The 26,165-nt window shown below is 49.9% G+C and overlaps 1 protein-coding gene across 14 annotated transcripts in view; it reads right to left on the reverse strand.

Annotated features, from left to right (window-relative positions):
• AGAP1 (ArfGAP with GTPase domain, ankyrin repeat and PH domain 1) overlaps positions 1–26,165 on the reverse strand; it is a 559,975-nt gene that overhangs the window by 364,560 nt on the left and 169,250 nt on the right. For all 14 annotated transcript variants that reach the window (XM_044751550.2, XM_044751551.2, XM_070489343.1 and 11 more), the window contains exon 2: positions 3,938–3,996. In XM_044751550.2, coding sequence (XP_044607485.1) covers positions 3,938–3,996 — 59 coding nt within the window. The remainder of the gene's footprint in view (positions 1–3,937; positions 3,997–26,165) is intronic.

Below are 26,165 nucleotides of genomic sequence, written 5' to 3' on the forward strand. Positions count from 1 at the left end.
GTGCTTTCTATGCGTGGCAATATTCCTTCCTTCTTACACGGCAACGATTGCGAAGAATCAGCTTACCCCTTAGAAGGACCAAATCAGTCAATCTCGGGGATGGAGTGGGAAGGTGTTTTATTCGGTCTGAATGGCCACCTCATAGACCTTATGCTCCCACACCATGGGCAGGATTTTAATTTGAAATGCTGGCTGAAACCAACAGCAGACCGTGAGGAGGAAATAACATAACAGATGAAAACACTTTCTAAGCCGTAGAGCTCCACCGGGATCCATACGCTGCTAGCGGATGTACACAGGAGAGAATGGAATCAGTCCATTCTGGGTCCACAGGCATTGTGGGCAGAAAGAGGTAACATGGGCAAAGGTGTTCTGAAAATTACAGAACCGCGTGTTTCAGGGCCGACAGGTCCTAACCATTGGCCCCCCTGCGTCCTCTGGGCATGGCCATGAACTGTCAGGGCGCCATGCTTGACACTGTCACATTACAAGAAGAGAAAGAATGTGGGGGGGGTCTTTGTAAATTTATTTCTCTGTTGTCCCACATCTTTACCACTTACCTGGTGTGGTTGGCTAAAAAGGAAATCGAGAACTTTTGTAAAAATCCCAGCTGGGAATTCAGTGAAAACATACAAATCAGATGTGACAAGCTGCCGACTAATGCCCACCTCCGCAGGCAGGATGTCTAAGCTGCGTTTACTCTTTCCGCCCAGGGATAAGCATTAAGCGTGCGCTGCCCATCACACATCTCAAGTGACCTGCGTTTGGATCCATTGCAGCCCCAAAAGCAACGCGGCCATTGATTATCCAGCCATCACACAATTTCCGAAAACGTGAGGCATGGTACTACCACTCTTGAAAAGAAAGCAAACATTGAATTTTTTTTCTCTGACAGATTCCGGAAGATTTATTGCAAAATATGACATAAAAGAGCCCATTCGAGGCTTGCTATTAGGTCATTTAATTGTTGTGTTTGTGAAATGGAGTCAGGGGTTCCGAGGGCGCTGACTGAAGGGGCCACCTGTCTCGGGGGGCTGTACTAGAGTGGGAAACAATCGCAGCCCTGTGGACACACAGAGGCTGCCTCTAAACAAAGGAGCCGTTTCTGCAGACGCTGAAAACTCCTTAGCACAGACAGGATCTGCTGAGGAGGCCGATGAGGACGAGCTGCCCGCTGCTTCCACAGCAGGAGGGGCCCAGAGCAGAGCAGAGCCCGCTGACCTGCTGGGGTCTTCCCCCTCCACACACAGGGCAGGGGGCAGGACACAAAGAATGTCCTTCGAGAGAACTGCAGGCTCATTCACATTCCCTGACCCGTGGGATGGAGTCAACCCCTTCAGCAAATTCAAGCAAACTTTAAGATTTACGTTTTAGGAACACAAATCCATACTGCCTTTTAATGGAATCACCCCCTACACCTCCGGGCATCAATTCCAGAAAATTACACGCTTTTGAAATACCAGCAGAAAACAAGTTTTTGGTAGTGAGCTTCTGCAATTATGGGCCAGTCTGAACATGTGGGCTCCGGGAGAACCCTCCACAGACTACTGAAATCGGGTCTAAATGGGAGGGTTCGATACTCAGTGATCCCAGGCAGTGTGTCATACTGTCAAAAGGGTGACCACTGGCCTCCTGAGGCTAGTTCAAGGTAAATTAATTAAACATTTCAAATTCAGTTCCTCAGATGCACTAGCCATATTTCAAGTGCTCAATGGCCACCTGGGGCCAGTGGCTACCACGGTGGGCAGCAAAGAAAGAGAACATTCCCATCGTTGCAGCAAGTTCTCCCAGCCGTGCTGATGTGGGAGCAGAAACTCCGGGCTCAAAGCCCGCTCCGCCACTTACAAACTGCGTCTCCCTGGGCAAGTTCTTCACGTCTCTGAGGCTCAGCTTCCTCACCTGCGAGATGGGGATAATGACAGGGTCCAGCCCGTGGGGCGGCTGGCTCTCAGGACTGAATGAGATGATTACCTAAGGCATTTCACAGCATGCCCAGAGCAGAGTAAGTGCTTTAAGAGCACAGTTATCACTGTGAATGTCCAAACATGATTCCTGTTCTTTTGCTCCAATCACGGAACCTAAATGGACCTTGGACTGTCTGGTGAGGGTGCATCTGAAACTGGTAAATCTTCCTAGAAAACTCCTGGGAACCACACTGCCCACTTCTCAGCCTCCGTTGGACAGGTATTTCCCGCAGGTGTCCTAACAGGATTACCAGGTGCCAGGTACAGTGGTTACGAAACACCGAGGACAGAAAGAGGTGGCTGTTTTGGGGCCAGCTTTGCGGAACCCGGGCTTCTGAAAGGGCTCTGGGACCGATGGACCCTTTGTCTCCCAAGAGGAAGGAAACCCGCTGGCAGGCGTCACAGAGAGAGGTCAGAGATCCGGAGGGAGGAATGAGGGCCAAACAGGAAGGAGATGGGCCCAGCCGACGACATCCAGCGATGGCAGTGGGGACGGGCATGTCAGACACCGATGGGAGGGCACAGGGACCAGGCCTCCCAACTTCAAGGTGTCTTCCTAGACGCCCTGTATTTTTTAAGCTTAAAAACGTGTTTTTGCTGGTGACAAAACTGATATACACTTTCTTCAAAAATCTGCACGTTCCTTGTCGCTCAATTTCCTCATCTCAGGGGCAAGAAACCTGAAGGGTTCTGTCCCGGCCCCAGGTGCCTCGTCTCACCCACAAAGCACCACTGAGGTTGGGGCCCACGGGAAGACGTGGTTCAAGGGCCTCTGGGGACCACGGGGCAGACAGGCTGGAGCTACCAACAGAAATGTGGACCTTGGGAGAAGGGCATACGCAGGGGAAAGAAACGTTGAAGAGAGAGGGACCGGGGAAAAGGGAGCAGGCCCACGCCCGAGCCACACTCCATCTGCAGTTTGCTGAACGGGAAAGCTTATCTGTCTCCATTTTAAAGCCCAAGTCCATCATTTGAGAAGTTTAAAAAAATACACCCCCATACATACATGTAAATATACAAACACAGACACATCCCCCAAATGCCACTTATTTCGTAACAAAGAACATGACTGTCAAAAGTTCTATCTGCCCCTTCCTTTCATCCTAAGGTAGGGGCACAGTGGGGAGGTGCTCCAAGGTGTGGCTGCAACAGACCCAAGTAATTTTTTATAAGCCAATTTTAAAGCTTTAAATAATCTCATGGTGCTTCATAATAAAATTTATAATAAAAACAAAGTTCTTCTTTTAATTTGATGCCACTACTTCGTAATACAATAGTCACTTTTTTTTTTTTTTAAAGATTTTATTTTTTTCCTTTTTCTCCCCAAAGCCCCCCGGTACATAGTTGTATATTCTTCGTTGTGGGTCCTTCTAGTTGTGGCATGTGGGATGCTGCCTCAGTGTGGTTTGATGAGCAGTGCCATGTCCGCGCCCAGGATTCAAACCAACGAAACACTGGGCCGCCTGCAGCGGAGCGCACAAACTTAACCACTCGGCCACGGGGCCAGCCCCCAATAGTCACGTTTTTTAATGACAAATTCCAAAGCTTGATGGCTCATTACAGAAACCTTCCGTGACATGCTATAAAGGATTAATGAAGGCATGGTTGCGTGTGTGTGTGTGTGTGAGAGAGAGAGAGAGAGAGAGAGAGAGACACACACACACAGACAGACATTTGGAAATAAGAAGATAAACGGATCCTGCCTTGTGCACACAAGGCCACCCTGGCTAGTCGTCCGTCCCGGCCATGGGAGGCACACTCAGGGCTCCAGCCCCACACTGTCAGCTACACCTGGACCCTCCCAGGGATGCGCTCAGAGGCGAGCCCCACGTCTAGGCCCCAGGAGACGAGCAGGCCCCTCGGGACACAGGTTTGTGGGTGCTCACAGGTCACATCCTGCCTCTTACTGAGGCCCCCCCTTCTACCCCTGCAGGTGAAGAATGACATCTACCAAGGCCAGTGGAACCACTCACCACTTTGAGCTCCGGCACAGATCGACTTAGCGTCCATTCCTGGCTATTCACAAAGGCATCTGTAAAACAGGAGGGCAAAGCAAAGTTAGATGTCATGACTCACTTAAGTGCAAGGTCAAAATGCCTCCAACGTGCCATTTCTCAAGCCAGAAGGACTGAAGACGGTGCAGACCAACCTCCTGACGCTGCTTCCACCCCAGAGAAGCTGGGATTTCCCAAAGTCCACAGGGCTGTTCCAATTCGGTGTCCTGTCCCCTAAACCATAATGCACACTCCATCCAACGACTCCAAGGGGCCCCTGTAACTCTACTTTTTCCCCATCTCACACCGCTCCTGCCCCAGCCCCACAGGCCCCACCCCATCCCAGGGGCGTGTGAAGACCCCTCTGAGGGCACACGTCCCAGAACTGACCTTACAGCCAGTCACTCAACTCCCGGTGTTTTGGTTTTTCACTAAAATACTCACTTGTCTGAAATCCTACCAACAAAGTTACTATGGCAGATGACGACTGGATTTTGAAAATCCAAATGTTCACACTATGACAACATTCTACAGTTTCGAAGACGACTTTGTGCTGGAGTTTTGATCCTCACAAACATATCAGACACTGAAGATCCAGTCAGGACACTTCAGGAGATGACAGCAAGACGAGGGGTCCCAGGCACCGTGGGGCCGTCTGTAGACCCAGCCTCACCCTGGCCAGCACACCAGGGGGCCTCCCCTGGCTGCCCATCTCTGCCTCTCACCCCCATGTATGCAGGTCAAGGTGGACCCACCAGATACAGATGACCCAAATGCCTTGATTTCCCATGCCGTCCATTTGCCATCGCTTATCAGTGAGACCCCACAGCACCACTCACATTATGTACTTAGGACAGACGTAGTGAGCTGGTAAAGAGTGTGGCAGACGCCCCAGCCACTACCCTTTCAAATAAAATTCACTTTCTATATATTTTCCACAAATTCAGAAATTTCATCATCCTACGTTATGCCCAAGAAAAAGTAAAGTGACTAACAAAAGGCCTAAAAGTCAAGAAATGCCATTGGTTTCAGACACATGACATTTGAACCAAATAGTTGAGGGAATGGAAGCAAGTGGCATAACAGTGTAGTTCCGCTGGGGTCTCATGTAGAAAGGACAAGAAATGGGTCTGGAGGAAGAGAGGCGAACGCAACCCACAGTGAGAGGACAGTGGGGTGGGCAATCAAGCAGACAAGGACAGAGGCAGAGGTCTGTCGATGCCCAGGAAGGGGTTGGCCCTCAGAGGAACACTCTGGTACTCAAGGAAAGGACAGGTGGATGGATTGGGAAGAGATGGGAGGCCTTAAGCAGTTGGAGAAGATGGAAGGCTGATAAAGATGCCTCGAGTAACCTCAAAAGCTTAGCAGGAAGGGACTGGTGTTCAACATCAGAGACGTAGGACTTTAGGGACCCGAATGCCCTGCCAGCGGGCAGAGCAGGTGGGCAGAGGTGCACCTGCAGGAGCTCAGAAGGAAAGATGTTCACAAAAGCGAAGATCAAGAGCCGCTTCTGCCCACACCGCGGTGAGCACTCCGGGGGCTAAACACCAGGTACACTTCACGCTGTGCACCCGAACATCTGCCCAACCACCACCGTAACATGCCAGGGGTAAGACATCACCTGTAAGCAGATAAATGTGGACGGGGTAGCACCCAGCCTGACCCCTGAGACGCTCAGCAAATGGTAACTAATGTGGTCACTAGTGAATAATGTTACTAATTAACCTGCAAAAGACTATTCTCTGTCACCAACTGCTCTCTCAGGAAAAATGGGAATGTGGCCTTATAGGTCCTGGGGGGTGACCTCAATGGTCTAGGGAAGACAGGGGAGTAAATGACAGTGATTCTTCCAACATGAAATGCATGCACCCAGAGTGTGCCAGGGAGTCACTCTGTTGCTGTACTTGTAACAAACCCAACACTGGTTAAGCAAAATTGGATACATCCACGCAGTGGATTCTAAGTAGCCGATAAAGCACGTGAAGCTTCAACGTACAGAAGTGCGTAGTAGGTGAGGTAGGAGTCTGTGTGCACATGCACAGGTATCAGACACACACAGAAGCTCGTCCAGGCTGACGACAGTTCCGGGAGGACGAAAACCCTAACCGTTGTTGATTTACGGTTCAGGAACCAGGTGGCTTAGGGACAAGGGTGAAAAGACTTTCTTTTCATTGCTACCTTTTTGCTACCTTTCAAATTTCATACTATCTGGCAAATAAAAAATTAAATAATATGGTTTTTAACATGAATCTTAGTAGTAAAACAAAGGGGGAATTAAAATGAGCTCAATTCATGAATGCACTGCTAATTCTTAAACACACACCACAAAAGATCATGGTTGTCACAACCAACATTAAATATTCATTATAAATTAGGCGGGCTCCGCTAAACAAACACACGTGATTGTATAAACACTGGAACCGTGCGCGTGGGGCCTTTCACTCACAAATACATCCTCACTCGAATGGAATGTATTTGTGTTCGTGGCAACTCGATTAACAAAATAAAATGTTGACTTCGAGGGCCAAAAAAAAATTCATCTTCCATGAAAAAACATTTATGTCAAAAACTCTCATCACCTCCGTCATTGCCCGGTCAGAACGGAATGCTGCCTCAGATGAGGCCATACGAAAAATAACCGAAGACTCAGCAGAAGTCTTACAAGGCAGGGCACTGCTTTATCCTACTTCTCTATCAGGACTTTTCTGTGGGCCGGACACGATGCTAAATGGGGCTACACAGATGAATGAGGTGCGGTCTCCGCCTGGAGAAGCTCATCGCAGGGTGAGCAGGGGAGGGGCGGGACGGGGCGCCAGACCAGGCTGAACGCCCTGTTTCAAGTTCCATGCTGCAGCAACCGTCAAAGGACAAACATGCTCTAGAGGAACACATCTGGGAGAGTGTGTGTGTGCGTGCATGTATGTGCACACATGTAGGTTGCTGGACCAGCTAGAACCAAAAGTGACAGATGTGTCTCGTGTCAGCAGAAGCCATTCTGTGAGCCCCACTCAACTCCCCCACTTGGAGTAGAATAATATTAAGAAAACGCATTCCCATGCACTGGCTTAAATGCTACTGAATTTGATTTTACAATAAAACACAGACGGTCCCCGCTGACTCACTTCTTCTGGCCTGTCAATAACAATGAAGCTCCTCCAGCTGTCGTCACAGGGGGTCACCAGGGCCCAGGGTGGTGCCATGGGTAATCTCCAACACTGACGATATTTAATCATTTTTTGCCATTAACATGGCACCACTTCCAATTACATTTCATTGGTTAAATTTGAATAACATGCCAGAGAACTCCCAGATTAGGCAACATGAAGCAACAGGGATCTTTTATAAGGAGCAGAAAATCCAAATAATTCGCTTCTTTGGAGCAGGAATCTGAAGGTGGTCAGAGAAAGAATGGGGCCCTGCAGGTGACAGTCAAAACAGATTCACAGGGACAGGGGCCGGAGGACACAGTGGGCGGTGACACAGGGAGGCAGAAAACCAAAGTTACTGAAGACTGGGGGAAATGTTACCAGTTCAGCAGAACTTCTCAGCCCGAGTTATTCTGAGTGGATGGCCAAATATCTGAAGTTGAAGGAAAACACACCACATGCTCCCTGTGAAACTGGTCCAGGTCCCCAGGTCATACTCAAGGCATATTATTATTTTCGTTCTTAAGAAAAGGAATTCTAAATAACTCAATGTGGATGCCAGGAGAAGGCCTTCCTAACTTACCCCTATATTAAGATAAAGTCCAATGACCCTCAGAATGTGAAAATGCTTTGCAACCACACCAACACCCACTGGCGCGATGCAGAGCGAGGAGGCTGCCAGAACTACACTTTCAAAGGCAAAGATGCTCGGGGTTCGGCCAATTAATGACGACCAACAAGAAAAAGTGAAATTCAAAAAGTCTGGGTCACCAATTTACGGCATCTTGATCCGTTTTTTTGTTTGTTTTGCTTCGCTGTATTTTTTTACAATCAACTTTCCTGAATCTTACTAGTCTTTTTGAATATACAATTAAATAAGAGTGAGTGGGCGCTGTGCCCGACCTCACCCGGCAGTGAGGAGAGTCCAGTTGGCTGGCCTCCACTGTTCCCAGTCGGGTAAGGGCACCAAGACACTAACACACACACACACCACCACCATTTATTCCAGCCTTGGTCTCTAACACTCTTGACTAAACGGGTTACTGAGTAATAAACACATTTGCACACATGCCACATACATGGCGACAACATCGCTAGAGAGCAGCTTTGGGGTTTAAGGCAGTTTCTGGCCCTGCCTGGCGGAGGAGGACACAGGAAAGGGACTGTGGGCTCGGCCAAGGGCTGGGCTCCTGCTAACTGCCATCAGCCTTCACCCCCACAGCTGCCTTAACCGAGGGGTCTCACTGGGGCACCTGACAGGACGCACCTTCACGAGGGCCAGAAGGATTTCACCCCCACCGACTCCCGCTCTTCCTCCTGCGTGCCGGGAGTGACTCCGAGATTTTTTTAGGAAATGTGAAGAAGCGCTGCCTTTGAAACAGGGGGAAGGACCGACAGCAGGAAGAAAACCCCTTTGCAATCATTCGGCCAGCTCCCCTCTCATACAAGGAGCCCTCCCTCCTCCCCCTCTGCTGCTGTTTCCACCCCCCACTTCTTGTCCAACCTCAGACAGATGTGGGGAGGCCAAAAGCCCCCTGCACCTGTGTCAGTTTGGGGTCCTCCTCCTGAGGAGCGGGGCTGGCCGAGCTGGGTCTGCTGCTGTGCAGGGCATGAGCAAGAGGACAGCCTTCCTCGAGACTGGCTCAGCCAAGACGGACACGTCAATAAACCCCTCCAAGCATCAGCGAAAGGAGCCTCGACCCTGGAGCTGCTCTGCTCTCCTGGCTCCGCCCCCCGCCTGCCTCGGGGTCCCTGACCGCACCCTGCATCACATCACAATCGATGCACTCGGCTCGAACAGACTGAACCCTCTCCAGAGGACAGGCCAAGACTGGACTCCTGGACGGGTCTCAGGAAGACGTCTTATCCGCTCGCCCCCCGACATCCCGAAGCCCCTTTCCTGTTCTTTTAGAAGAGATCCTGCTACAAAGGACTCAAGGCTTACTTCAGAGAAAAGCGCCTCTCCGCAGCGTACGAGCTGCTTTCCGAACCGTAAAGAAAAGCAAAGTGGCTGCCAGGCTGTCGTTCCTAAGCCTTCCCTTCTAGGGCCACCTCCGGCCCTACAATGGCTACCTCTCAGTGACAAGGACAAGACTCCAGAGCCCAAGGAATGCAAACACCCACTGAGGCTGACGGATGAGAGAACAGACCTAAGACCATCCAGAGCAGGGAGTTGCAGAATAAAACGAGAAAAACAACCCAGAACAAAGCTATCCAGTTGTTTATTTTCACTCCCAGGAGAACTGTTGGTTTCCCTTTGCCCAGGAATTTCTGAAAATTCATCCTGAGTAAAATTCCCTTCATTCTCCGCTTGCTAATAACACGAATTGAGGGACTCAGCTCCAGGTCTGTTTTCAAAAATATTCAGACGCAGAACCACGAATTTAACCAGGAAATTGAAGGTCCTCGTTATACGACACACAAAATATGTGCCGCAATTTGAAAGCCAGAACTTTTCCTTTTTTGAGAAACCCCCTCAGACCAAAGGGCAGACGCACAGCGAGGAGTGGGTGGGTGGGTGGCAGCACACGGCTCATTCCCAGCTTCTTAATTAGCTCTTTGCTGCCCATCGGGGGTCACAGATTAATCACCTAATTCCTAACACCAGGAAGGCAGGTGAAGAAATGCTCCAGCAAACAGATGGAATCATAGTAATTCTATCATTAGATAGCCACTGTTTTCCCTGTGTGCCATGGTGTTATTTTGTATTATTACAGCACCAACTCCTTCCACTCTCTTTACTTGACTTAACGTATCGAAAGCCACAAACTCAGGTCTTGAAACTCATAGGATTTCGCAAAGGAGCTGAAAAATTTTATCCTGTCCTTCAGCATTTTCTTCCCATATCTCAGAGTTTATTTAGTTGGAGAGCATGAAGACGGCTGCAGACGTCGACCTTTTGGTTCCAGCAACAACCAGAAACTCGGGGGCTAAAAAGATCTGCCAGTGAAACTACCCCTTGGTATGTCCCATTTCCGCTGCGCCCGCACCAAGCAGTCACGCCCTGACCGTCAGAAGAGCATCAAAGCTGTAGACAGACTTCCTCCTCCTTCACTTCATGCTGAAAACGTGTATTACCATAAGAATAAGCATAGGACTGGCATAACAGTGCATTTCAATTAAACAGATTCGTTGTTAAGGACAATTTACTAGCATATCTGGTGGAGGGGACTGAAATTGCAATAAAAAGGGATGTGTTTTATTTTCTCCTGGTCCTCCGGCCCCGCCCTGCCCCTCCCATGGACACTGATACCCTTCTGCCTAAACAAGAGCGTGAAAGACTTTTCAGGAGCATAGAAATAACAATGAGTAAAAGCGAAAGTCTTCTTTAGAAAATGCGATCAAATCTCTTTGCAATACAGGCAAATAATGCAATTTTTCTATCACCATTAATTTGGTTTGGAGACAAATGATATCAGTAATTAAAAACAAAACTGAGAAGGAAAACTTCCCACGTTACATGTGACCTCACATCGTCTATGTGACGAGCAATGACAACCCTGTACACATGGAAGGGAGCACGTGGAGGACAGAATACAGCGTCTCCCTTGAGTTTTACGACTGAACTTGGTGGTAGCGATGACCATCACCTGAGGGCCTGCTGTGTCCCAGGCTCCTTAAACACCACACCAGCCTGTGGGTAAGGTTCCCACCGAGGGAGCAGCTGGAGAGGGTGGGCCACCTGCAGGAGGCCACCCCAGCGACAGCAGATTCTAAATCTCTCTCTCTTTACCTGCAGAATGCCTCCGAGCTCCCAGCAGCCCCCCTTGCCTCAGACTCACCTGAGACTCTTGGAGAAACTGGTGACAGGTGAGCATCATCCTGGCAGAACTTCAGCATCTGCATTTCTAACCAGCTCCCCAAAGGATTTCTTTACCCTGACTCCTTCGGCTTTTCAAAATTTGCTCAGCAGATGTTGCAAATGTAAAACGCCAACATCATGAGTTTAGACCGTGGATGACGGGAGCCTGGCGTCTCCCACCTGGCCCTGCCCGTCCCAACGTCCAGTGCCCCACAGCAGAGGGAGAACCAGAGGAGCCACGGTTGATGGCGGCCTCGGAAACCTTCCGAGTCTGACACTCAGTTTCTGCACAGGTGAAATTGAAATGGAACTGGGTCCCTCCTACTCAGGGAAATGATGGGGCCCCTCGCCCAGCAAAGGGCTAACTACCCACGTGGAGGCCCTGCCGCCTTTGGGGGTGTGATTAAAGAGCACGGCTTCTGGTACCCGTTTCCTGGGTGCTGTGGCCACTGGGTGGACACACACTGAGTTCACTGCCTGTGTTGGGGCCACAGGTGAGCCTGAAATAATATGTGGCCCGAAAAGCCCTGATCAAGAAATCAAACCACAGTGATCAGCTCTCGAACTTCTAAGCAACCGAGTGAGTAAAACCAGCTGAAAGGTATTGTTAATCTCAACCCCAGGACAATTTATATTACGTTGAACCACACGGAATTGCCATCTGGTAGGTCAAAAGTGGTCGAATAATGGCCATTTCATGTGGTTGACCCTACAGCATGAGAATGCATAAAGAAAAATGTATCCATGTGGCATGATAACTAACACATCCCAGAAATTCTGCAGAGTCCTAAAATAATCCATAAAATACCTCCATTCTTTCTATCTTAGCGGAAAACAAGAGAATTGAAGGAACGGAGCAGGAGACCTCTCAATGGACTTGAACTGAGATGGTGACACCCCACCTCCTGGATCCCCACCCACCCTCACGGTCATGAGAACCTGGCTGTCTAAGGACGAGGGAGGGCCAGCTCAGTCTCCATCAGGCCTCCATGTCCACAGCCGACACTGTGCAGCCTTGGGCGAAAAGCCCCTCAGCTTTCTTCATCAGACAAGGGAGCCGGCACCTCATCTTAGTATATTAAACCAGCCATCCTTTGGGGCATGGGCTCGCCCCCCAGCAGAGCTGTGGACTCTTATTTCTTCTTCCAAATTATCAACCCAAAGCACAGCCTGTGGCCACAATTAGAACAACTTGATGGTCTCTCCTTCCCCCTCAATCCCGTTTGGCTCCGCTGACCACAGATACAGGTTCCAGACAAACCTCATGAAATTATACACAAGGGTTAAAAAAAAAAAGGAACCTGACATTGCAGGTGAAATTTTTAAAAACACATTATCTCAGAGATGGGGACATTTACTTGAAACCTTAAATTTCACAAAGATTTTTTTTTTTAAATATTCTTTTTAGCAACAGAAAAGTGAAGGAGCATTTATTTTTAAAGCATTCATAATCCCAAAACCTCAAGGGGAAGAGCAATGGGAAAAAGCAAGCACATGCGCTGAGAACAGGAGCATTGGCAGATACTGCGGCTCCCGTGGCAGCAGCGTTTCTGTGCTGAGGAAGGAAATGCAGGTCCCTAATAAAATAAAGAAATCCATTTCAGTGTGGCAGGGAAGAGCCGCATTGCAAACCGGCTGATGCATAATACAGTGATGACTCTCAAATGGAGGGCTTAACAGAGGCTTCCTGGCACAGTTTTCCATGCTATAATTTAATTTCTTATTGGAAAATCTTTGAACCTCTGTAGTAAATGGAATAAAGCACAAACCTTGGGGCTATCAGATTCGTTTTCAGCTTCCCTGGAAGTTCAGGTTGCTTTTCAGTGGCCTCCGAGATGCACATACAAGAATTTCCCACTTCACGTGCCCTCATAGCATACCTCCTGAAATTGGCCCTCCCAGTGCAGGATGACACATGCCAGACCACCAAGATGCCCCCAATCCCACCACCACAGACACGGCCAAGCTAAGGCCTGCAACCCCAAACATCTTTCCCCTGGGCCATGATGCGACTCAGAATCCTTCACAACACTACCAGCATTTAACTGGGTCTTTTCTCTTCTCCTCTAAGGAACCCCCAAGGCAAAGCTGCTAGCCCAGATGAGCCCAGCGGATTTGCAAGCTTTAAACTTCTCAGAGGATGGATGATTCCCTTTCCTGACATTTTCCTAGACAGTGTTCCTAAATGCTTCATATGCACCTTATTCCAGAACTCTCTGAGGACACCAGTGTTGTGCTGAGTGTGTAAAGAACAGCTTAAAAGATTCATGTCTGAGGATATGGACAGTCAAGGGTGTGAGGATTTGAGCATGAGAATGGCGAGGAAGAAAATTTTCCTTTCCTTCTTCAAATATGAAAATAGATGCCTCCCTACAGCCTCAACGGGGGCAGGGGAGCCTCCGACTTCAGGCAGCTCTGACGGTTTCACGTTCCCTTTCTTTCAGAAGGACATGCATTCCATTAGCTGATGCTGCTTCAGAACATTTTATTCATAAATAACTCAATAATCCTCAAACCTGTGACCTGATTCCGTCTGGTTGTAGTTTCGTTGTTATAAAACCTGGGTGATAATGGGCTTTGGTGTAAACAGCTTTCCAGGGCAGGCTTTGGCTCCCCAAGCAGGATAACCCCACGGTCCTAGCTCTTGTGGACCAGAACACGAGCATCTTCACAGATAACAGGTCTGTCTCCAAGCTCAAATCAGGGCCCCTCTCAACACCGGAGTCCCTGGAAGGACCACCCACAGGCAGGCCTCCGAACACTTTCTGCTGCAAAGCATCACACCTGGCTCTTTCCTCATTTCACTGGGGGTCTCACTTCCAGTTTTAACTCCCAAACCTCAAGAGCTTGGGAGTGAGTTTAGACACCTTCACTGCAAGATGCTGGAAGAAACGCAGTCCTCACAACGCCTCATCTGCTAACCAAAGTCCACGGAGAAAGGCGTACCTGCCTCGTGATGAAAGCACCATCAAAAACAAAGAAACCATTTGCGAATTTGGGTTTTGAATTATGTCAACCCTTCTGGTGGCAGAATGCAATCTGGATGTGGTGGTTCATTCACTTTTTGGAGGGTGCTTCATGGCTCCAACGAGTAAATCTGGGCCACAAAATGCTCCAGGGTAGAAAGAGGGAAAGATTTAATCAAGGGTTTGGGGATCCCATGTATCCAGAGGGAATTCAAAGGGGTCATGAAACTTCTTGGGGGAAAAAAAAGTACATTCAACTTTATATATGAGAGTCACAAGCTACAATGTTATGAGAAGTCAGCCCCAATTTCCCTGCTAAACTGACCCATGTCCCCCAAAACCTGATTTTATATTTCAACTTTCTACACCAAGGCACCCCCAAATCAAAGCCATTGCTCAAGTCTGCCAGAGGCCCCCCAAGACCCTGGCCCCAAACCAGCCTGACTCAGCCTATTCTTGTTCCCACATCCCAGCAGGAAAACCTGACGCCCGCCCCCCCACAGCCCCAACCAAAGCTGGGAAAGATGTGGCGGCCAGGAGGGCCCGGGTCTGAGCGTGCAGTCTTGGAATGTCTTGCCTAACCACAGTCGTCTCTATCTTTCCTGCCCACAGAAGCAGGGGTCAGGGCTCATCAGATGCCCACAGTGGTCCAGGCCACTACCAACTTCCACTGACCCACAGACCAGCCAAGGGGACAGGCCTCCCTCCTGCTTCTCTCTCCTCTCCAGAGGGCTGCTAGCAGGAAGCTGGTTCAAGATCCACCACAGGGCTTAACACGGAGTGGGCACTCAACCTGTACTTCACGGGGATTCATGGCTGAGCCTTGGGTGGCAGCTTCTATAAAGTGGGAAGGTTAACAAGAACTCTAAAATTATGGCTGGTGTGATTAATAATTACGAAACAATATTGCCACCTACTGCACAGGGCTGCTATAATGAAGTGCCCCTGAGACAACGACCCTAGGAACATACTGAGCCATGGCCCCACCAATAAAATGCCAGCTGTCATGGCCAAGGAGACACAGTCTCCTGCCAGTGGCTCCTGGCCCCCCCACTTTTTTTTTGGTGAGGAAGATTGGCCCTGAACTGACATCTTGCCAAGCTTCCTCTTCCCCCTCCCCAAAGCCCCAGTACTTAGCCGCAGCTCCTAGTACTAAGTCATTCCAGTTCTTCTATGTGGGGTGCTACCGCAGCACGGCTTGACGACTGGTACGTAGCTCTAGGCCCAGGACCCAAACCGATGAACCCCAGGCCACCAAAGCAAAGCGAGGGAACTTAACCATGTGGCCATGGGGCCAACCCCACTCCTCGCACTTCTAAGAAGCAGAAGAACTTTGTCATCTTAGACCAAAGTCAGAATCCCACATTTTATAGGACTGAAAATTGTAAACAGACTTCAAGGATTCTTTAAAACATTTTAAGACTTAAAATGAAATTACAGAGTCCTTGAAAATGAAAATATTGAACTAAGGACATTTTTATGAAAAGGTGTGAGTCAGAAATTGCCAGAGAAAACAAAATTGGTAGGTTAAATCCACAGCCATTATTCTGAGTTGTAAAAGTAGACAGCTGTTCTTCCTATTGAAGTCTGAGGGGACACATACATTAAAAGGTAATTTCTCAGGGCCATCCCAGTGGCATAGTGGTTAAGTTCATGTGCTCCACTTCAGCGGCCCTGGGTTCACCAGTTCAGATCCCGAGCGCAGACCCGTGCACTGCTTATCAAGCCATGCTGTGGCAGCATCCCACATATAAAGTGGAGGAGGATGGGTACAGATGTTAGCTCAGGGCCGGTCTTCCTCAGTAAAAAAAGAAGAGGATTGGCGGCAGATATTAGCTCAGGGCTAACCCTCCTCCAAAAAAAAAAAAACCGGTAATTTCTAGTCTGCAGCTGAGATGCTGGTACGTAGGCAACAATCACTTTATTTGTGGAAGTTAAGACAACGCTGAAACAAACAAGAACATTTTCCCTGGTTAAAGTAAACACTGAAGAAAACCGGAAAGAAAGCTTAGATACCTACAGTTGACATGCGGAATCTCTGTCAGTCCCGTGCTGGATATAATTGGGCCTGACAGTTTTAATTCCATCAAGAATTGTAAACAGTCAGTAATATTTTTTAATTCATGGTGCCATTAATGTGTAGAATAAGAGAGAGCTCGATGACAGAGGACAAGGAATCCAGAAGATGACTACAGAAGGAGCAGTCAGAATTAACCCTCTCCCTGTGGCCCCTGAATTTCAGCCAAAACAAACGACCAAGACGTTGGCTGGAGGAGCTGGAGGCAGTATAGTCCACAGGGTCTAAGGTCACTCTTGCCCAACAGCAGGGGCAAAAGGCACAGAGAGGACACTCTGTGTCTGCCCCCATCGCGTGTCCATCCCGACAGAAACATCAGCTCACCAGGATTGCAGGGAGTCCAGGGGCAGGTGGGCACTGCCGTGGTCAACCTCTCCTGAGGGCGGCTCGCGACGACTAACTGTGGGAAATAGAGACAGCTACGAGCAAACCAGCACTGCCCCAGCTGGACGTGGGAACGCTTGGTTCAGATCTGCGCTCTCCAAGGAGCACCTGGGCACCTTTCGGCAAGTCAATTGGTCTCTGTGGGCCCCGAGCCCTTCATCTAAATGTGGTCCCTTCTGGCTCTCACATCCTAGAACCTTCTCTTCTAGGAATGCCCTTCCAGGCAGACCCACAGCCAGCTACTTGGGGGCCATCCCAGCTTCTCTCTTTAACGGGCCCGTGCTGACCAAAAGGGAGGTTTCAGAGACCCTAGATCCTTGACATGGCCTCATGATGCCCTTTGGCTACAATAACCCACGACTTAGTGTTGACAAGGCAAATCAAAACTAAAAACAAGTTGGGATACTGCTTTTTATAGGATGGCAACAGAGCTCATCTTGAGAGTTAGCACAAACGTTCCCCCCCCCCCCCCACCACAAATAAGTCTGCAGGCCATGCACAGGAAATGGGCAGTGATTTCATGGTGCCACTACCAATTTTGTGGCGGCATTATAGGATTAGAATAAATACTGCCCATCAGCTTGTAATGCCCAAGAAATCTAATCACAGTCCTGGGAGCAGGGCTGTTGAGCCGGCTGACAAACAGGAGTCCATCTCTCCTTTCATGGGCGTGGTCCTGGCCTCATGTCCGAGAGAGTACGATGCAGACAGCAAAGTGCAGAAGCTGAAGGCCTGCCTCCGTCATCATCCTGGAAGGTCCACTGGGCTCTCCAGGACTGCACTGAGTCCTGGGTCCCCCTCTGTCACTGATGTTGGGGATTAAAAACTAGAAAATAAGACAAGCATGCAAACCCCCTCCCCACTGGACAGGGCAAGGCCCATCACCACATTCATTCCCTGTCCTGGCACGCCCCCAGGCACGCATCGTCTTGGCCCTCCTCTGTTCTCAGCACAAAAGAATTGCCAGTGGTTACACAGAAAGGGATTAAGACATGAGGTCCACAACAGAGAGGCTGGCGATGGTCACAAACATCACCAGCACCTCGGCCTAACAATGCCGCACGGCGTCTATGACAGAAGCCACCTCGGTCCACTCCTCATGAAGCATCCTCGGGAAGGAGAGATCCCACCTTGCTGGTGTCCTTTGTTCCCTGGGCTTGGTGCTCCCCCAGTCCCGTGCATACACAGGCCCTCTCGGTGCCACCTGCTTGAAGTACCACTCACCTCTTATCTCTGTCCCCTGGCAAGGTAAGCTCACTGCACCTGCCTCTATGCCTGACCAACTCAAACTGACACAGAACAGACACTGCTGTACCGGTACGCATGCACAGGTGCAGACTTTGCCCCACTACACCCTGAACAAGATTCGGCTGTGCACGGGAGGTCTCAAGATAGATGGCGTACAATACACTGAGCAGAAAAGCTAGGCGAGAGATCATGTCATCTGAGCTCCTGTCCTACACTAGGTAAATTAGTTAGCATATAAACAAGTGCAAAGAAGGTTATCTGGAATTATAGCCAACTAATCTGATAGCAGGGGCTAGCCCCGAGGAGGAGCAGGCCTGGGGATTTTCTTTCTCTCTTTAACGGATTTCCGTCCTGTTTTAATTCTTTACAATGGGCATGCATTATGTTTTTCAATGAGAAAAGGCAATAGAGACGTTTTCTCAGACAGGAGCAGTTCCTTTTTATGTCGCTCAGAACTAGAGGAGTATGAGATGACTCGTCCACGTGGTGATCAAGGTGACACACCAAGAGGCCTTTCAAGTCAGCCTCGAGGTCTAAGCATCCAACAGCATAACTAAGGAGGAAACACAAGGAGTAGGTCCCCACTATTTCTGTACTTAAGTCTTAGTCCTCAGACTACGAATGTCAGATTCTCACCCGGTTTTGAAATTACAAAGACCACTTAATAGTAAAATAATAGACATAAGATGAATAAAGATAGAGATTCCCAAACTACGGAAAGTTGGTCGTCATCTCCCACCCACCATCAACACTCCCCGCCCATCAAACGCAGTGGAATGCCACCGCAGGAAATGCAGGCTGCGGTGGGAGGCTCTGCCGGGCATCCCTGTGAATGCCAGGCAGGTCAAACTGGGAGGAAGAAACCCGGGTTCCCACACATCCTCGTGCCTCCTCAACTCCTACTGCTTTGTCCTCTAGGTCTGAGATGTGCTGCTTTCTAATCACAGCTAACTTCTCAGGAGGGAAGACAGAGTCTCTGAATGTACACACAAGGTGAGGTGGGCATTGACAGCAGGACACATCCCCAAAGGTCCGAAGGAGGTGCCTGAGCAAGATAAAGAAGAACAAGGGCCGGTCCAGTGGCATTGTGGTTAAGTTCGTGCTCCACTTCAGCAGCCCGGGTTCGGATCCCGGGTGCAGACTTACATCACTCATCACCCATGCTGTGGCGGCATCCCACATACAAAATAGAGGCAGAATGGCACAGATGTTAGCTCAGTGCAAATCTTCCACACCGAAAAAAAAAAAAAGATAAAGAACAAAGGATGCTGGGACCCAAGAAGTTGCACAGAAAGGAGCTTCCTGATCTTTTTATTCCTTATTATTTGCATCACTAAAGGTAAAAAGACAGTCACCCATACATACTACCTCCAAAACCAGAGGACAATTTCCATCACTTTTTACAAAATGTTCACGGTATCTTTGCAAAATTAGTAGACACCCAAACTACCATGTTTTCCAAATGGAAATGCCATTAACTACCACCTGCTAGGACCGATACATAGGAACTGATTTTACTGCATAGAAACTGAGATAATTTCTGGCAGACAGAGATTTTCTGCATGTGAATAAAAGGTAACTAGTGATGTTGAGCATCTTTTCATGGGCCTGTTGGCCATCTGTACGTCTCCTTTGGAAAAATGTCTATTCAGGTCCTCTGCCCATTTTTTAATCAGATTGTTTTTTTGGTATTGAGTTGTATGAGTTCTTTACATATTTTAGAAATTCACCCCTTACCAGCGACATCATTTGCAGATGCCTTTTCCCATCCAGCAGGTGCCTTTTTCTTCGGTTTGTGGTTTCCTTCACTGTGCAAAAGCTCTATTAGTTTATTTTTGCTTTTGTTGCCCTTGCCTGAGGAGACATATCTAAAATAATACTGCTAAGACTGATGTCAAAGAGCTTACTGCCCGTTTTCTTCTAGAAGTTTACGAACATTTTATAACGTAAAAAAAAATTACTGATTTACACCTGAAACTAATATAATGTTGTATGTCAATTATACTTCAATAAAAAAATAAACACTTTGACAAAATCCTTATAAAAAAAGCTAATTAAAACCAATTCTCAGTTCACTCTTCTATTTAATTTCTGCATCCTCCTACTAGGATGGCGAGACTTCTAATGCTCTTTAAGGAGAGATTTCCACACCACCTTCACATGACCAAGGCGCACCTGGCCAGTCCCCTCCTCCAGCCCTCAGAGCCTGGCAGTGGGGAGCGATGGTGGTGGACTAGTCTAAGCTGAGGTCCCCTCCCAGTGATTGCCCTTGGCTGAGAAGAGCGGTGTGGCCCGAGGACATGATCCCTGGAGGGCAGACCACATCCAACCACAGACTGGTAATGGGTATAAAGGCCCAGCCCCCCTGCCTAACTGGAGACAGCTCTGAGAGCCATCCGAGTCCGCAGTCCCTACCCCACCCACGTCCTCACGGTGCCTGACCCCCTCGTGGAGACTGCGTTGCAGCCCAAAGCCACCCTCCTTCCACTCGTGCTGTCTGAACTCTCCCACAGGTGGGCACTCTCCCCATGCCCCTGCAAGTGGTGCTCTCTCCACACCCCGCCATGTGGGCACTCTCCAAGACACCCCTCCCAGATGGGGCGACCTCTCCACACCACCGCAGGTGGGGCTCTCCAGCCCCCGAAGGGGGGAGCTCCAGAGCTGGCCTCAGGAAATGTCCTGCCTGCTACTCCCGTCCTGGCGCCTGCTTCCTGAGCAGCAGACCTCCCACAATGGCCTCGCCAATGGTAACTGCTGCAGAGAATGCACAGAGCCCCACCAAGAAGGCGCCCGGACCACGCCTGCCCCGGCGAGCACCTGAATCCGACACGCCACAGACATGCTGGCTCACAGGTCACGGCACCTCCCCATTCACTCGCCAGCTCCCCAAGGCAGCCGCCCTCGGCAGTGCGTACTATTCACTCGCTGACTCATTCATTCACCCAGGCTTTCTGGAACCAGGCTCCACGCCAAGAACTAGTAAGACATCCATGACAAACTCCAACCGGATCCCGCCCTCAAGAAGTGTCAGTCTAGCGCAGATGAGCCCACAGAGAGATTCATAAGGACGGGAGGGGAGGGTGGTGGGCAGGAAACTCAGCGGAGCCTGGCAAAGGCAAGTTGAGACGCTGGCTGGGTGAGTGACAGTTAGGAAGGGGCTGGCACGGAAGTGCTGGGTCCTGGAGGAGCAGCCAGGGGGAGAGACGCCGCAGGGGAGCAGTGCCAGGCCAGGAGGGCAGCTGTGGAGGGGAGGGCGGGAGTAGAATGAAGTGCGGCTAGATGCTGGGGTACAGAGTTTGGGTTTTATCATAACGGCAGTGGAAGCTACCTGGTGGCTTTTAAGGCGAGAAGATGACATGAGTCATACTTTCTGGCTGGTGTGTGAGACCCAGCTATACAGGCAGGCTGGAAGGCCCCTCCTGCTGTCTGTGGACCCAGGTGGTAGAGGGATGGAAGGAGGAAAGTAGATGGGAGAGGAGGAGGAGGAGGGGGAGAGGAGGAGGGACCAGCACAGGGAGACGGGGGAGGAGGAGGAGAGGACAGGAGGGAAGAGGTGGCACTCCAGAAGTGCCGAGGGACCAGATGCAGGAGGCAGCAGCCAGGTGTGGGCTGAAGGGCAGATAGAAGGTGGACGCCCCATTCTGACATGGGGGTGAGGCCGGAGAGGCAGGAGTGGGGCGCATTGGACGAACCTACTACATGGAGCTGTCTACACCCGGCCGTGATGATCACTGGGCGTACAGGGGCTGGTCCTCCGTGGTGCCTGCCAGGAAGCCCCCTCAGCTTTTGGCTTTGGGCACATAAAACAGCTTCTGCCAAAGCCCCTTGGATGGATATTCAAAGTCAAACTCAACAGGCATGCATGGCGTCTGCACTGATTCTGTTTAGCTGACTGACAGCCTCTGAGGAAAGCTTCGTGATTTTAGCAAGTCATCTATCTTGCAACTAGGTGACCAGCTACCTAGTTCCCATGACGGTGCTTTTACTCTTTTTAAAGTTCCACAGTACACAGCATGCCTGTTTCTACTAGGAAATTTAATTGTGGTCCCTGCTTTGCCTCCGAGCTCCCTGGATGTCATCAGCCATTGTCCCCAAGCTTGGTCAGCGCTGCATCCCAGTGGGTGAATGGGGGGCAGGGCAGGGGAGGGGCAAGGTGCTGGAGACCTCATTGAGGACAAGAAGGGAAGGAAGTGAGATGCAGGTCCCCAAAGCAAGGGGCCCCTCGGCTCTCTGCCCTTGGGGCCTCGGCAGGTGTGAACCCACAGTCACAGGTACTGCGGTGTGTGTGCTGTGGTCACAGCCACAAGTGACCCCGGTTATTTGACCATTTTAGACCCAGAGTTGCTGTGTGGTGGGGGAGGGAGGAGAAAGAGGTGAGTCACAGACTCCTCGGTGCCCCAACTGGATGCTGGCATGTGTCCAATGATTAACTTTAACTTGAGGTGGTAAGTAGGTTTTGAAGATGTGTTAAATTTACTTTTGCTGACTGCCATGGAAACGCTTAAAAGTCCCCACCTGTGAGAGCATGTCACCGGCACGTACAGCCCTTATAAAGGCTCCCCTTCCCCTCCTTCGACGAACAGCGGCAGAATCCATCTACACACCCACTGGTCTTTCCACAGGGCAGCCCTGTGGCCGGGTGCAGGCCCAGCTACATGTGTGTGTGGGTACGAAAAAAAGGCACTTAGCAACTAGTACCCAGAGCCAGGGGTCCCTCAGAGAGGGGCAGACTTCCCTGGGCCCTGCTTGGCCTAGGAAATAGGATCTGGGGGGGAGGACAGAATCTCCCAGTAAACAACCCCCAGCCCAGGGCTCCAGCACTCTAATCTGATGCTCTGAGATCCCAAGCTCGCAGCCCAATCAGAGAAAAACCAGCAGTGAGTGACTTCCAAGAAGGCTTCTGGCATATTTAAAACAGCAGCCAGGAATCCACGCCAAACCCTCCAGGCCCAGACTCGAAGTGTTTACATGGCTAGACTTAGAACTCTGAAAATAAAACCATTGATTTGGAATTCTCGAAACCAATACTGTGACTGGAGGGACCGGAGGGGGGAAAAATCATGAGCAAAGAAAAAACACGATGATTTCACTCAAAGATACTGCACGGGCAGCCAAAATTCAAGACCAATGCACCCACCCCAAGCAGACTTGAGCCCACCAAGTGCAAAGCATGCATCTGTCAGAGAGACGAGCCCGGGGATCTGGCTGCCGGGCCAAGCACAGCTCCTGGGGCAGCAAAGCCACGTGACGGCCATCAGTCTCAGAATCTGTGTGCCTGCTAAGCTGAGACGTTTACACTGTCCATCCTCCTAGTCAAGCAGCTAAGAACAAGTCACACCTTGCTTCTTGGTTATCACTTTTATTTTAAACTAAAACCTGTGCCTAAATGTTTCAAATGTACAATAGCAAATGCTCCACTTTGGGCTCTGCCTCTGGAACAAAGCGTAATCTTTGGAGCCAGGATCGCAGGCCAAGAGCTGGGGAGGCAAGGATGCTTGGGATGGACCCCCCACTCCTACGCCTGCCAACACCTGCCTGCAGCAGCTGCAGCCTCTGGAGCCCAGCTGCAGGAGCCCAGCTGCATCGGGCCAGGTGCCACTTTCACCTTCAAAAGGGTGGGGATTAGGGTGGGAAGGGGCGGGGGTCAAAGGCCCTTCTAGCTCTCACTCTCCAGGGTCATTTGTGTTAGAAATGTGTACTCAGGTCCTCTGAGCAGAAAAAGGGAAGCCAGTGCATTAGCCCGCAGTGCAGGTCAGGAAGTAAAATTCATCCTCAGGAAGAAGAGAGAGAAACACCTCTGGACCCTCCAGTGACTGGGGAGAAGGGACACGTGCCAATATCGCATGAAAACCAGAGAAGTGAGACCCAGGGCTTTATCATTTTTATCAAACATAGGCAACCATTAGATGAATTTACCATCAGATAAAATTAGTCCAGGGAAAATAAATAAAAGCAGCATTTTTTTAAAACATTGTAAATGCCACTAAATATCCTTAAGCGTTCAATACAGTCCAGAAAAGAAAACTATCCAGCCTGACATCTCAACTCTGACAATTCCCAGGCGGGGGGTGCAGAACCCGATCTCATTGCCCACCTGCTCGGGCAGCATCGGCCTCAGTCCTGCCCGCCAAGACTCCACAGGCACCATCCGACACACGCTCACGGGTGTGTGGGGGAATCTGCCAACGTCCTAGCTCCATGACTACTCTGAAAAACAGCAGAAATCACAACCCAGTGGAAATGGTACTGATCTTTCATCACTCAGGTTTGAGGAGATGGAGGAGGCGGGTTAGGGAAGATCCCTACTCAGCCTGGCAATTTGAGGTCCGTCAGTCTGAAATGACGATAAAAGGAGGACAGTCGAGAAACCAACCCGAGACCTTCCGAACCTGCCCAGGACAGGACCACAACCACCACACCGCACTCTCCCTGGGGCTGACAAATGCACTGCCATTTTCCTGCACAAGCTTCTGTGTGGTCCAAAAATGTGATATTCTGGGGCCATATGAAGACATCCTACAGTCCCCTAATTTCTGCCCATTAGGGAAGGCGCCCGATGCTGTGTCTGAGATTCTAAGAGCCTAAGAAGAGCAACGAGCTCACACCGTGCCATCTGATGGGCCGTGCAGTGACTGGGAGGACAAAGCAAGCTCGCTCCCTTTGTCCATCACTCCCGCTCTAGCTCCCAAGTGCCCAGGACCATCTTAGCGTGACAGGCAAAGAAGAGGAGTGTGCAGGGCTGTCACCCACCGAAGGCAGCACAGTGAGCTAACAGCAGGAGCCCTGGAGCTCCTGACTGATGAGGCAGCCCTGGGCTTATTTCTTAATCTATCTATTTATATTTCTCTATGTAGATACCTCTCTATAGATAACCAGTTAATCTATTGATCTATGGGACAATAATCTATGTCACAGGGTTGCAGTTGGAATCCATGAATCAATATATGCAAACATCGCATAGGTGTGGCGGCTGCTGCTGCTGCCTTATTGGGACACAGCAACAAAACCAGTCTAAAAATAGGCACCATCAGTCTGTGCCTCAAATAGCAGCCTGGTGGCAGGGGCACCAGACTGAGGGGCAGCACTGCGGACCTAGGACTCACCCTGCTGTTTACTGGCTCTGCTCCCTGAGCTGTCACCGGAGGGCTCCCAAGATAATTCCCTCCACAGCAAAGCCTGCGACTCACCCCCGGGGAACCGTGGAGGGCAACAAACGATGATTATTTTTACTGCATGGTGGCAGCTCCCTTGCATTAGTCGTAATGAGCACGAGCCTTTAGACACAAGGGCATGAGAAAAACCTCAACATAAGGGTAAAAAAACCATTTCCTATTTCCATGCCTACTAGAAACTGGAAATGCTCAGCATGGCAGATGCTAGCTGGGCCGGGAGTTGGAGGTGGTCGGATCTGATCTCTAGGGACCAAGGGGGAGGCAGAAAGTTCCAGAAGTGTGTTTGAAGCACAGGGGCTGGCCATGTGAACATCAACTGAGCTGAGGGGACCCTCACCGACTCCCAGAAGAACCAGAGATGGAGGGAAAAGTGCTGCACAAACATACACACAGGACCCCAAACACTGACAGGCACACTGAGGAATCTGACACAGCAAATACGGACCCCTCGCCCATCTACAGACCCCGAAGACTAGACAGAAAGCTCAGGCCTGAATGTCTGAGGACAGAGGTTAAGAGGAGAAATCCAGGAAACGCCCCTCTTCCACAGGGCCTGAGCCCCCAGGAACGTGTGCGTTCCCCTCCCAAGAAACTGTTCTGACTTCCCCCACGGCTGCGAATATCCCTAACAAATCTCTGGCCACGTTCTGTGAATGTTTATTTTGGAAACAGACAAAATGGAAAGCTGACAGGTCATCTAAACAAACAATCAGCATTTCAGACAGAGGCCACCACATGCAGCAGGATTTTATCTGCACATTTTCTCAGATTGTAACTGACATGCATCAAATACATGTAAGTTCGGAAACTCACCTGAAATGGATTTTAACCTGGTCTCTAAGAGGAATGACCTTTCTAGGGTTGACTTGGCATGATATACACAAGTCATGTTATCCCCCAAAGGCACATTTACTACAAACGAAAGGTGTGGTGCACAGACCTGCATGGGGACATCCCTGGGTACCAAAAGAATTGGTGACTGCATGCCACCTGGGAGCACTAAAACCAAATTCAGTACTGATGGAACCTTCGAACTCAACCTCCTTCCACAGATCAATATCTATCTTAAGACTTAAAGAAAAAGGAAATGCCAAAAAAATCTCCTGCAGTGTGGAAAACTAACTGCCTTAGGGATGCAAATTTGTTTGACAGCAAATACCCAGATTCTTCTGTTGAGAAGAATGTTCACTTCTAGGCTTAGGGTTCCTCCCCTCACCGGACACACGGGGCAATTGAGGTCAAGAAAGATTGCTACCAGCCCCACCTGCCTGACCTCTAACCTGGCCATCCAATGAGGGGTCTCCTAAGGAACAATGTCAATGGGACTCCTCAGGATCAAGTGGAGAGCAAGGGGGAAAAGAATCGGGCAGCTAGATATTCAAAAGGCCTTCCTCGGAACCGGAATTTGGAAG

Source organism: Equus asinus, chromosome 19 (genome assembly GCF_041296235.1).
Source record: "Equus asinus isolate D_3611 breed Donkey chromosome 19, EquAss-T2T_v2, whole genome shotgun sequence".
Classification (NCBI taxonomy): Eukaryota; Metazoa; Chordata; class Mammalia; order Perissodactyla; family Equidae; genus Equus; species Equus asinus.